Source organism: Nestor notabilis, unplaced genomic scaffold (genome assembly GCF_000696875.1).
Source record: "Nestor notabilis isolate BGI_N333 unplaced genomic scaffold, ASM69687v1 scaffold412, whole genome shotgun sequence".
NCBI lineage: Eukaryota > Metazoa > Chordata > Aves > Psittaciformes > Psittacidae > Nestor > Nestor notabilis.
Genome location: NW_009918535.1, coordinates 14,360 through 27,434, shown reverse-complemented (window position 1 = coordinate 27,434; position 13,075 = coordinate 14,360). Strand labels below are relative to the sequence as shown.

At 41.9% G+C, this 13,075-nt stretch overlaps 1 protein-coding gene across 1 annotated transcript in view; it reads left to right on the top strand.

Moving 5' to 3' along the window:
• RELN (reelin) overlaps nucleotides 1-13,075 on the top strand; it is a gene marked incomplete at its 5' end in the record, with an annotated part of 68,242 nt that overhangs the window by 47,061 nt on the left and 8,106 nt on the right. The window contains 10 exon segments of the mRNA XM_010009746.1: nucleotides 1,174-1,314; nucleotides 2,352-2,529; nucleotides 3,794-3,987; nucleotides 5,069-5,325; nucleotides 6,127-6,281; nucleotides 7,103-7,317; nucleotides 7,996-8,173; nucleotides 10,468-10,643; nucleotides 11,908-12,014; nucleotides 12,431-12,673. Of these exon segments, the coding sequence (XP_010008048.1) occupies nucleotides 1,174-1,314; nucleotides 2,352-2,529; nucleotides 3,794-3,987; nucleotides 5,069-5,325; nucleotides 6,127-6,281; nucleotides 7,103-7,317; nucleotides 7,996-8,173; nucleotides 10,468-10,643; nucleotides 11,908-12,014; nucleotides 12,431-12,673 (1,844 nt within the window).

The following is a 13,075-nucleotide window of genomic DNA, read 5'->3' as shown; positions in this document are numbered from 1 at the left end:
GCACAGCCATACATTTCTCTTTGAATAAACTTGTTCATTCATCTCATGTACCATGTTTATAAAGAAATAGGATAAAATTGACCTTACTATAAAAGGTCTGTTTTTACACTGAATAAATTTGGGGGATTTTGTTGCTTATTTGTTTTGGCGATTACAATAATTGCAATTTCTGTTTGAGCTTCAAAATAAAACAGACTACACAAAGTTCAATGCTGCCATCTAGTGCTGTACACCAAAACGGGGGCTAGCTTGAGTTTAAAATGGTGGGTTTGGTAAATTACAGAAATTCATCCACTCACAGCTGTATAGGTGTCTACTGCTGCAAAAGCGGAATAGCTATTTGGTGTTACCTGACTCTTTTGGCTTGGTTTTTGTTATCTGTCTTGGGAGCTGGGATGCTTAATTCACATACAGCTACATCAAAGAAAGGTGTTTTGAAAGCTAGGGCCCCTTTAATCATCAAAATGAAAAATTATTCACTGGAAGGAGCCAGTATCACAGCATAGATCGTTTCTTAACATTTCCAGCCAAGCCCTGATGGAGAGGAGGGAGGAAACTGCAAAACCAGAGTCATGCAGCAAGCCCTGCATGGGTGCTCTCACCTGTCCCTTCTAGATATATAAATGGCAGCATCTTGACCAGGAGCCAGCCCACTCGTACAGCTGCTCTTTCCTAACTGTAGTTGGGAGAATTCATAGACGAAAAGTTGGGTTAGTTTGTTGACTTGGGCTGAAACTATAAAACTCAGACTCAGGTGAAACTTGGAGGATTTGGGTGATTCTGGCCTGATCCAGCTCCCATCTATCCGTTAAGTTTGAATCTGTGCTGGAAGGTGGTTATGACTGGTCTGAGCTTCCCTTTGGGCATTACACTTTTTTCCTACCCTCTTCTCCACTGCACCAACCACAGCCCACTTGCTTTGCTCTCCCTGGAGATCCCTTTTGCACCTTTCACACTCATAGCATACTACTGAGCTCCCATGGTTTGTCCTGCTCGCAAAGTGTGGCTTTTCAGGGACCTTGTCATTGTCAGGAATCAACCCTGGGTTGTGCTGATATCAAACAAATCTTTCAGGACCAGTCTAGCTTCAAGATTGACATTTTCTTTCAGTCAAAACAAGGATCAGCTTAGATAGAAATATTACCATCCTGTTTTCTTCTTTCTCTCCCAAAGGTCTCAAGCAACTCGCTTCCGCTGGCACCAGCCTGCTCCTTTTGATAAGCAGCAAACGTGGGCAATCGATAATGTCTACATTGGAGATGGCTGCATAGACATGTGCAGTGGCCATGGGAAGTGCACACAAGACAACTGCATGTAAGTGTTTGCATTTGTCCCTGTTCTGCCCAGTGCTGTAGCATTTCACTCCTCCTCCGTCATTTTCATGACATTCTTATTCCTGAGGGGTTTCATGCTGTCCCTGTGCCCTTCTCCTGGCACTGGGTGCAGAGGCCCTGGGCTGGAGGTGGGACACGTCTGCTAAGCAGAAAGATAAGTGCCAGTTCTTCACAAGGCCTGGTTTTTGCCTTCGGACTGGTGTTGGCTTGATGGCCTGATGACTCTGCTCCATGGTAGGCTATGCCAGCAGAGGCAGACTGCCTTGATCCTCAAACTGTCTGTATAACAGCCCATATAGAGCCCTGCAAAGCTAACAAACAACAGCCAGATCTCTCCAGATTTGTCTGTCTGACAACAGAGAAATACCTTCCAGATGGATGTATTGCTTTTTTCCAGCCATGAATGGCAACAGAAATGGGAGAATGGTTGTATAATTGCACTGCAACTGTGCTCACTAGAAATACATTCTGCTGCAGAATAGACGTAGTGTTATCCTCTATCCTGACAGCACTGAAGTACCAAGGCATGATCTCCCTGATGAAATCTGCATAGTAGGAAAACACATTTCCATGTTGTTATCCAATCTTTGACACATTATAAGAAGGTTTTTCAGAGGAGAGAGAAAAAGGGGAGGTGACTATATAAAGAAACAACACGAAAGTACCCATCCTTTAAAATTTTACAGAAACTTGCCTAAAATTTGACATTAGCAGGGCATTCTTGGGCTTGGCACATTCTTTTAGATTTATTTATCCAAGTACAATGTATTTTACTGATTTTACTCTGTGCAGGAGTGTACTTTATATTACCAGCATGAATGATGCAAAATACTGGCCTTCCTAAAGTCATTTTTGTTTCATATTAACTACAAAAAGTGGCAGATGTTTGAAACCCCCATACGCCAGTTGTGCACTAGCAAATGATGCAGACAGACTCTATGTGGAATAATATGGCCCTGATTAAACCCCCGTGCAAAGCCTTTGCCATCTGAACCTTGCATTTGTTTTCCTCCGCAGCTGCGATGAGCACTGGGGTGGGCTGTACTGTGACGAGCCAGAGACCCCCCTTCCAACACAACTGAAAGATAACTTCAACCGCTCACCATCGAACCAGAACTGGCTGACAGTGAATGGGGGCAAACTGAGCACGGTCTGCGGGGCAGTGGCCTCTGGGATGGCTCTTCACTTCAGCGGGGTGCGTGCTCAGCACGGGGGCAGCTCACTCCATTTGACAGTATAAAAGGGTCTAATTTAAAAAGTTAAATAAATAGCAAGGTGGTAAAAAATATCAGCATAACATATTAAACACATATCATATTAAACAAACTTGTATCCTTTGAATAGCTGAGTCCAAAGTCAGACAGGTCCTGCAGACTAGGGCTAGCCAGAAACAATTTGGGAAAGCAGATACTATATTTCTGGCTGTGCTGCAGCCAGGAAAATGAGATAAAGTGTGTGTTCCTCCTGAAAGGAGCTGTAGAAGGGTCTTTGAAGGTGGTGCTAATAGCTTAAAGCATAGTTCAAGTATGTACACATTAAATTCCACTTGATCGTAATAGCCTCCTCATAGAACTTATAACTTCCAGAAACCAGAGTTTGGTGCAGCTTCTTATCAGACCACAGGCATAAATTAATAACTGCATATTTGCATGTATATGACTTGCACTTGGCCCTTGAAAATACATCATGTATAGTCTCATCCTTCATATATCTTGTTGTTGTTTGTTTTTCAGAGTAAGCTCAGAGTAAAATTTCCTGGTTTAGCTACATATGTAGGTATATAACTCAGACTGCTGCTGAATTACAGTTTGCTTACAGATAACCTCAGTATTACAAAAACGAAAAAATAGTATTTTAGAAACATGTAAAAGTTATGCTTGTAGATCTCTTCCATGCAAATTTATAATTAGGTTCAAACTGACGCAAGTTTTCTAAAATAAACTAACAGAAGCATTACATTTCCACGTCCTTACAGCAGGACTAAGTAGGCACCTCTAACTAACCGACTGAGCAATGTGAAATATATAAGGGATTGTAGGCAAACACACATATTAAAATGCTGTGTCGTTTGATAGCATGAATTGAGCCATTAGCACATTATCAGCAATTCATTAGTAGTGCCTGGAAAATCTTGTGGTTTACACTGGAGGCATGGATTGTTTAACTCTTGTATTCAGAAGAAAGGTGAATACAATCCCTGAATGTTGTATAACTGTAGTTACAGTAGCGAAGTGTAGAACGCACAACAGAAAATTTTTAAGATCAACATAGCTGAAATTATGTCCCTAGGGAAGAACATTTGTTTTTCTGTTGTAGCTTTACCTTTCTTATAATTAGTATAATTTTGTACAATTTTGAAGGTGTTACAAAATGAAGTTATACTAATAGTGACTGTGTAAACTAACAATTTTTGTGCTCATACGCTTTGCCAGCCAACATATTTTTTCATTGCTTTGAAGGGCTGCAGCCGTACGTTAGTTACAGTGGACTTGAACCTCACCAGTGCAGAATTCATTCAGTTTTATTTCATGTATGGATGTCTGATAACTCCTAATAACCGCAACCAAGGAGTGCTGCTGGAGTATTCTGTGAATGGTGGAATCACCTGGAGCCTTTTAATGGAAATTTTCTATGATCAATTCAGCAAGCCTGGGTTTGTAGATACCTTCTTCTGCCTATATAATTTCCTCTACTAAAGGAAGGTGGTCTTGAATGTTTCATAAGAAAATTTGGAACATACTACTGCTTGGATATCACATCTTTAAGAGTTCAGCCTGTCCAGTCTTGCAAGTATTTATGAATGGCCTTAGCACATGTGCTTGAGCATCAGCATGTGTGCAGCTGCTAGGCCAGAAATACAAGGGTAGTAAGGAGTATGTAGCAGTCTGGTAGATTTGTAAATGGTTGCAGGGAGATAAATCAATAGCTACTGTAACGATGTCTGTCCGGCTCTTTAAGATACTTCCATTTGCAATCTAGTTTCTTATTGACAAGAGCAGAAAGTTAGTGCTTGAACTAGTTAGATAATAGTGTATAGAGGAGAAACTGAATTTCTGCAGATATCTGTCAAAATCATGGATACACACAAGCCCTATTTTCAGATATTTGTGATATTTAAATCATGCACAGATAGGGGTGGGCATTTTCCTCACTGACTAATTTAAAAGACTCATTAAAAATGGGTCTGGGAAGGACCCATTATTTGTTATTTCATTTGAGCACACCAAGAAATCATTAGCACTTTAACTGGACAAGAGATTTAAGTGTGCTATCATCTACTGTTGTAATGGAAATAAGAAAATTGCACAGGAACATTGCTATCTGCTGCATGGCTCCAGATTGAAAATAGCAATGCTAATTTTACTTCATCATTCTCCTTCTTAACACTTACCTTAATTAGGACCTTAGTCTAGACCTAGTCTAGACCATTGCATTTGGTCCATAAGCACAGCTGGAGCATGCGAAGTTGCTCAAACCATGCCACAGTCTGGCTGCTGGCCCTTCCCACCTCACTCCAAGCCCCTGTCCCAGGGGTGACATTGGGAGTGATCAGGAAGGGTTTCTGTTTCAGCAGTCTCCCAAAGGGGAACATAGGCTAGATCACCTTCTTTCCCAACTTCCACATACTCTGGGAAACGATAGAAGTGGACCTGGTCAAAGCACCTGGCACAGAGCATTGAGAAGTGTCCTCCTTCCGTGGCTTCCCTACAGCTAATTTCCACTTTTTATTTCAGCTTTGTGAACATCCTCCTTCCCTATGATGCCAAAACCATTGGGACACGCTTCCGCTGGTGGCAGCCTAAACATGATGGCCTGGACCAGAACGACTGGGCTATCGACAACGTGTTGATCTCCGGCTCAGCTGACCAGAGGACGGTGATGCTCGACACCTTCAGCAGTGCTCCCCTGCCACAGCACGAGCGCTCCCCTGCCGACGCAGGGCCCACCGGGAGGATCGCCTTTGACATGTTCATGGAAGACAAAACTACAGGTAAAGGTTTCATGTGGGTCTGAGTTAAAGAGCAAGAAGTGAGCACAGTGATTTCCAAATCTTGCTGGGCCTCTGCATCTTTGTCCCACTGTGATGGATATCGCAGACAATCCCATTGTTACAGAGGTGTTGTCTTTTGTTTTTAGTTCACAAAATGCAAAATTAAAAGATGTAACTTTTCCTTTTTTGAATTTACTCAGAAAATTTGAATTGAATGAATTTACTTACTCCTACTTAGAAAACTAATTTATCTTCAAATAAGGAAAAAAGGATTAAAATGTTTGGTTTTCTAATCAGATTCCTTAACCTGAGTATCCGATTCATATCTCCTAACTTTTTTAAACACTCTTGAGGGATGTTAAGTTACATTTTACAACTAAATTTTGTAGAGGATATATCATTTCTGAATGTCTCCAAGGCTTAACAGTTAACAGTGCTGGGGTACCCTTTGTGGAGACATGTAGGTAACACCCATTAAGAAGTTCTCCCATAATGTCCAGTGCGACAGAAGTTTATGTTTTGAATAAGTGTCAGATCCTTACTTCTTGGGCATTAAAAAATAATGCTATATTGCTTAGGTAAGAGAGTAGTAAGACATGCTTTAAGCAATAAATGTGATAAATGTAATTAATACATAGATGGGAAAGATGGAGTACTGGCATTCTCAAGAGCAACACAAAATAATTCTCACGTAGGCTGAAAAATAAAGCCATGAGTCACCTTTAGTGGTTAAGACTACTCCCTGCTCTCTTTAATTTCTATTCTCACTGATTATTACTGATGTTGCCACTTATTTTCAAGTGAATGAACACTGGTTATTCCACGATGATTGCTCAATTGAGAGATTTTGTGATTCTCCTGATGGTGTCATGATCTGTGGGAGCCATGATGGCAGAGAGGTCTACGCAGTCACCCATGACCTGACTCCTACAGAAGGCTGGATTATGCAGTTCAAGGTAAAATCTTTGCCTGCAATATAATTATTCAAAACCACACTTTGCTCCAAGCCTAAGTAGATCTTTCAGAAGGTAGGATGATGTATAGGCCTGCGCATGAGCCATTCCCTGCAGGGGAAACTGTTATTATTAGTCTGTCCTCCTTTTTCTCACCTGAACTATGTTGGTCAGCTTCAATTCCACAGGCTGTTCCCAGAGATGCTGTACTGTTCTCTTCCAGCACAGCAGTTGTATGGACATCATGTAATAAGGATATTACGTATATATAAGGTGCCTACTTTGTTACAGCTGCTTGGTGAGGAAAAAGCACCTACAAACTAGACCACAGTGCTCCTGTGTTGCCATGCATTCACATCAAACCTGCAGCCAAACTGCCCTTCATACACCCCTTTACCTAAACTAAAGAAACAACCCAGCAATGCGTGGAAGTTGTAGAGTCCTTTGCAAATCTCACCCATAGAGATGGTCTGCCAAACATAACCAATTTGGGCGGCCTCCTCTGAAGCACTCAGATCTTAGGTTGTGTGTGAGGGGAGATTAATTTTACAACTCATGGGATACTGGGGTGTAAGACACAAGTGTCAAAACCTGAAAATCCAGAAATGTGAGCTAACTAGAAGAAAGTGAATCTTAGAATTTGGTGCCTGTTCTCAATCTTGTGAATACTGACGAGACCTCCTGATGGCTGGTACCATACAAGCACTGTTAATGCCATTATTAACAGAACAAAATTCTGCACTCAGTTTTCAGGTACACACATTTTTTTAAACTAACCACCACCACAATTAATTGTAATTTATTTCTGTTCTCTTCTTTGTTAGGTTTCTGTTGGATGTAAAACCTCAGAAAAACTTGCACAAAATCAGGTCCATGTGCAGTACTCCACTGACTTTGGCGTTAGCTGGAGTTACTTAGTACCTCAGTGTTTACCAGCTGATCCCAAGTGTTCTGGGAGTGTTTCACAGCCATCTGTCTTCTTTCCCACAAAAGGATGGAAAAGAGTAACTTACTCACTGCCTGAAAACCTTGTGGGCAAGTAAGTATGAATTCATTACTCATTTTGTCTTGGATTCAGTGCCTTCTGAAAAACACAACAGAGGGTACAGAGGGTACATCTGCCTATTCATTTTCTTTCAAGTAAAGTGCAGACTAAGCAGCATCCACATTCATTATGTATGCTGCATAATTTTATTTCCTATCAACCAAAACTGACCATGTCTGAACAACCAGCAAAGTTATCCTTGCTTCTCCGTAGTCTGCTCCGGATAACATGTTCTGCTCTGTTCAGACAGCCGCAGTCAATTAGAGAGTAGATGTATGACCTTACTGAGTGGAAAAGTTACCCTTATTGTCTGCAGTAGCCACACATATGCAAACCATTTGTGTTTTTCTGCAAAATTAAAATCTTTTATATTCTTTGAGTAATTTTGTCAGGAAGTATAACCAAAATTGAAATTCTTTCACAAGAAGCCAGAATAGCTATTTCTACTCCAGCAGTGCCTGGAATCTGTCTATATATCATAGGTAGTACACGTGTGTAGAAAAAGATATGGATATATATATAAAATCAATCTGAATAGATGCTGCCAGATATTACTTGTGGAAGCTTGGAGAATAGTACAGTCGTAAATATATTGTGTTTCACTCAACTTTTTTCAATTGAGCAAAGTTGGTTTATACATACATCTGTTTTTCTTCATTCCTTTATATCTAGTCCTGTGAGGTTTCGGTTCTACCAGAAATACTCAGATATGCAGTGGGCCATTGATAATTTCTATCTGGGTCCTGGCTGTCTGGAAAACTGCAGAGGTCATGGAGACTGCCTGAATGAGCAATGCATCTGTGATCCTGGGTATTCGGGTCCAAACTGTTATCTGACCCAAACACTGAAGGTAATTTTACTGCATGCTTTAAGGACTGAATTCTGCCATGTGTTTAGCTGAGAGAGAAGAGATTGACCCCACTGGAAATTTATCTTTGATTCCCATCAGCCTGAAGATACTCAAATCATTTTTCAGCCCTTTTATCATTTTTTAACAAAACTATTACTGCAGTATCCAAGAACGGGTTTGTTCCTTGGCAAGTAACACTGCCTGAAAAAGCTGTGATAAAGTTCACTGTTCATCCTTAGATGACCATAATATGATCTAATTCACCCTTACGTGTATGATTATATTTGATCAAGACCTGTAGAAAGATTGTCTTTGTCATGAAAGAGCTTACTGAAGGAGGCAGTACAAGAAATTGACATAAAATTAATTCACCTGGCTGATACTAGTGTTACCCTTTAACAAGACAGTGAAATCTAGTTCAATACTTGTAATTTAAAACTTAAAATGCACTGTTTATCATCCAATATTTTCTGCATCAGATAAGAACAGAATAGGTATGTGCTCCACAAAAGCAACAGGTTAAGCAGCATTCTGTATAAAGACAATATAGCTATTTAACTTTTCAGATATCCTATCATTTGAATGTTTATAACCTTTTGTTTTTCATCTGAGGTACTAATTACATAAACAAATATCATTATCTGTTTGCAATTTTTAATTAGTAATGTATTCTTCACATTAAGGACATTTGGAATAAAATCCTAGCAATTTTAGGGGAGTTTCAGTACTATCTCCTTAAGGCCAGGATTTCTTTCATGGCATTGCTTTTACTGCTCACCTGGAGGTAAGTGGAAATCAGAAATATATTCTATTCAAATATGTGCAGTTTCATAAATGCATATTCACTACCATAAGCCTAAAATTTCATGGCAGTACTGGTTTTGCTGGGGGTAAAATACAGAATAGCAATTTCTCCCACACATACTGGGTATGTACTGGAGTGCTGTTACATATTCTTAAATAATCACACCTATGAACTGGATCCATTGTGGTGGGTTGACCGTGGCTGGAAGCCAGGTGCCCACCAAAGCTGCTCTATCACTGCCCTCCTCAGCTGGACAGGGTAGCGAAGGGCTTGTGGGTCAAGATAAGGGCAGGGAGAGATCACTCACCAGTTACTGTCATGGACAAAACAGATTCAACTTGGGGAAACTAATTTAATTTATTACCAATCAAATCAGAGTAGGATAATGAGAAATAAAAACTAAATCTTGAAAACACCTTCCCCCCACCCCTCCCTTCTTCCTGGGCTTAACTGTGCTCCCTAATTCTCTACCTCCTCCCCATCAGCAGCGCAGTGGGACAGGGAATGGGCGCCATGGTCAGTTCATCACACATTGTCTCTGCCACTCTTTCTACCTCAGGGGAGGATTCCTCACACTCTTCCCCTGCTCCAGCATGGGGTCCTTCCCTTGGGAGACAGTCCTCCATGGACTTCTCACGGGCTGCGGTTCCTCATGAACTGCTCCAGTGTTGGTCCCTTCCATGGGATGCAGTCCTTCAGGAACAAGCTGCTCCAGCATCGCTTCCCCATGAGGTCATAAGTCCTGCAGCAAACCTGCTCCAGTGTAGGCTCCTCTCTCCATGGGGTCCTCTTTGGGGAGCCCCCTGCTCCAGCGTGAGGTCCTCAACAGGCTGCAGGTGGATATCTGCTCCCCTGTGGAGCTCCATGGGCTGCAGGAGCACAGCCTGCCTCACCATGGTGTGCACTAAAGGCTGCAGGAGAATCTCTGCTCTGGCAGCTGGAACACCTCCTCCCCTCCTTCTGCACTAACCTTGGGGTCTGCAGGGATGTTTCTCTCATGTATTCTCCCTCTGGCTGCAGTTGCTGTTGTGTGGGTTTTCCCCCGCTTCCTTAACACATTATCGCTGAGGATCTACCAGTGTTGCTGATGGGATTGGCCAGCAGCAGGTCCATCTTGGAGCTGTCTGGCATTGGCTCCATCAGCCAAGGGGGAAGCTTCTAGCAGCTTCTCACAGAAGCCACCCCAGTAGCCCCCCCATTACCAAAACCTTACCACACAAACCCAATACACTCATTCATTTGCACATACAAATTTTAGTGTGCTGTTTTACTACCAAGTAAGTTAGAACCCAGCCCTAACGTATGTTCACCTTTAGCCAATTCAGTTCAAATTGTCCAGCCAAAAGTGACTGTGTTCAAACACCCTGAAAAAATAATTCCTTCAGTGTTCATGAGCCTTCAAACATGTTTAGCTCAGTGCCAGCTGTGGTCATTACAAAGGCTTCAGATCATAATGACCTGTGCTTTATGTTAAACACTTTACTTACAGACTTTCCTGAAAGAGCGCTTTGACAATGAAGAAATCAAACCAGATTTATGGATGTCCTTAGAAGGTGGAAATACCTGTACTGAGTGTGGGATTCTCGCAGAAGATACAACTCTCTATTTTGGAGGTGCAACTGTGAGGCAGGCTGTCACTCAAGATCTGGACCTGCGGGGGGCAAAGTAGGTCGTGTTTCTATCATTTCAATGGGGAACTCTGTTAAACACTGACAAAGCAGCAGGTGGCAGCTTGTAGCTTAGGGAATTCCTAGGCCATCACAAGCACAGCGCTATTTCAGGTAGTCAGTGATGAGGTTATGATTCTCAAGGCACTGATGCTTTCAGATGAGTCACAGAGAGCAATGCTCACCCTAGAACAGTGGAAAGGGTCTGCAATGTGCAGGTAAAGCAGCAGGTCCCCTTCCCCAGGGATGTCCTGAAGTCATCGAGACACCACAGTCTCCTGGGCATCGCTGTTTCCACTCCTGGAGGCACCAGCTGTGTCTCTCACTGAGTTCAGAACAACCTCTGCTGGTTGTGCTCTCTTGGGTGCCTGAACAAGACACACTTCACTCACATGCTGTAGAAAAGGGTGTCTTAACTGGAGAGCTATGGAATTATCTCAGTTTAGACAAGCTAAGGACATGATGACAACTAGAAGACAACTTCAGCATCATTTCCCTTGACTGTATGGCTTTAATGAAGCCACACACACTCTTACCTCTGTAATTCAGCAAGAATTAGCTGAATCTCACAACCTTTCAGGAAGGAAGGGGCCTCCAGGAACCTCTAGTCCAACCTCATGCTCAAAGACAGGTCAACACTGAATTCAGACAAGGTTGCTCAGGGCTTTGTCCTGCTGGGTCTTGAAAAATCTCCAAGGTCAGAGATTCCTCAGTCTTTCTGGACAGCTTGATTCAGTGTTGAGTTACCCTCACAGTGATTTCCTCCCTCCCTGCCCCGTTATATCCAGTGAGGATGACTGTCTCCCAGACCCATCCATCTTCTCCAGGCTGAACCTGCAGCCTCTCCTCACAGGGCATGTGCTCTAGCTCCAACCATTTCAGTGGCCTCCACTGACTTTGCCTCAGTTTATCAACTTATGTCCTTCACTCATGTCAGGGCACCTTGGTAACTCATGCTGAGCTTCATCTCCATGAGGACTCACAGGGAACTGTTAGCAAAGCAGCTCACAGCCAGTCAGTCCCCAGCTAGTACCATTGCAAGGGGTTATCTTTCCCAGGGGCAGGACTTTGCTGACTTTCATGAGGTTCCCATGAGAATTACCAGGCAATGGTTTTGGAAACCTTTGTTCTCCTTGCACATTGATGTTACTTCCTTAAAAATGCTGCCGTTTTAAACATTTTCAGCACATCTGCTAACAGAAAGGAAACTTGTTGATTTGTGCAGATCTTTAACAGAGGTAAACTTACACATTTACTCTTAGATTTCTACAATACTGGGGGAGAATTGGGAGTGAAAACAACATGACAACGTGCCACAGACCAACGTGCAGAAAGGAGGGAGTACTGCTAGACTATTCCATTGATGGAGGTAAGTACATCCTGTAATTTCAGCTAAGGTACAGCCTTGTTCTCTATTCAGGCACCACAAATATCTGAGAAATTGTCAGAGATATCCAAAATAAGAAGATAATTTTTAATTGTAAAGTTATTTTTGACCTTGTAAAGTTCTTTCCCCATCTAAAATTTCCATCTGTTGCTCCGTTTTCCATAATCCTCCTGCCTGATTTCAGTAATCAGTAGCTTCCAGCCAATTCAATTATTTTATGTGATTACAAAATTACTCTTGCAATGAGTACAGTTGCCAATTACCCTTAGAAGTTAAGACTTGTCTGTCAGAACTCCATAGCTATTATTTTTTTTATTTCTTATTCTCTTCCTTTAATTTTTTAGAAGATTCTACCATACGCTTGTTTTTATTACTAAACCTGCACCTTTTCATTCTAGGGATAACCTGGACTTTGCTTCATGAGATGGATTACCAAAAATACATCTCGGTCAGGCACGACTACATCCTCCTCCCTGAACACGCTCTGACCAATACAACCCGCTTGCGCTGGTGGCAGCCTTTCACCATCAGCAATGGGATTGTGGTTCCAGGCCCCGAGCGGGCGCAGTGGGCGCTTGATAACATCCTGATCGGAGGAGCAGAGATCAACCCCAGCCAGCTGGTAGATACGTTTGATGACGGTAAGACAGGCTGTGGCAGCTAATCTGTTGTCTGGTGTTATCTTAGCTAAGATAAGCCCTATGAGCTTGCAAGCAGATGTTTTCTTTTTTCATTTTGTAGTCTAACGCTGTTATTATGCCATTCTTCATGCTACTGATAGGGGTGTGCAAATACGTATACACATGTACATTCAGATATGTGTGTGTGTGTGTGTGTATGTATATACCTATAAGAAAGGCAACATTTTTTTATTTCAGTCCAACTAATTTAATTTAAATTCATGGTAGTAAAGTTTTATTTAATCATATTTTTTAAAAGTACTATTATTTAAACATTTTAATTACCTCTCTGGACCTCAGGTTTTTCTTATGTCTGATAGTAGCTTACTTACTGTGTGTCATGACAGCATAAATTTAGTATTT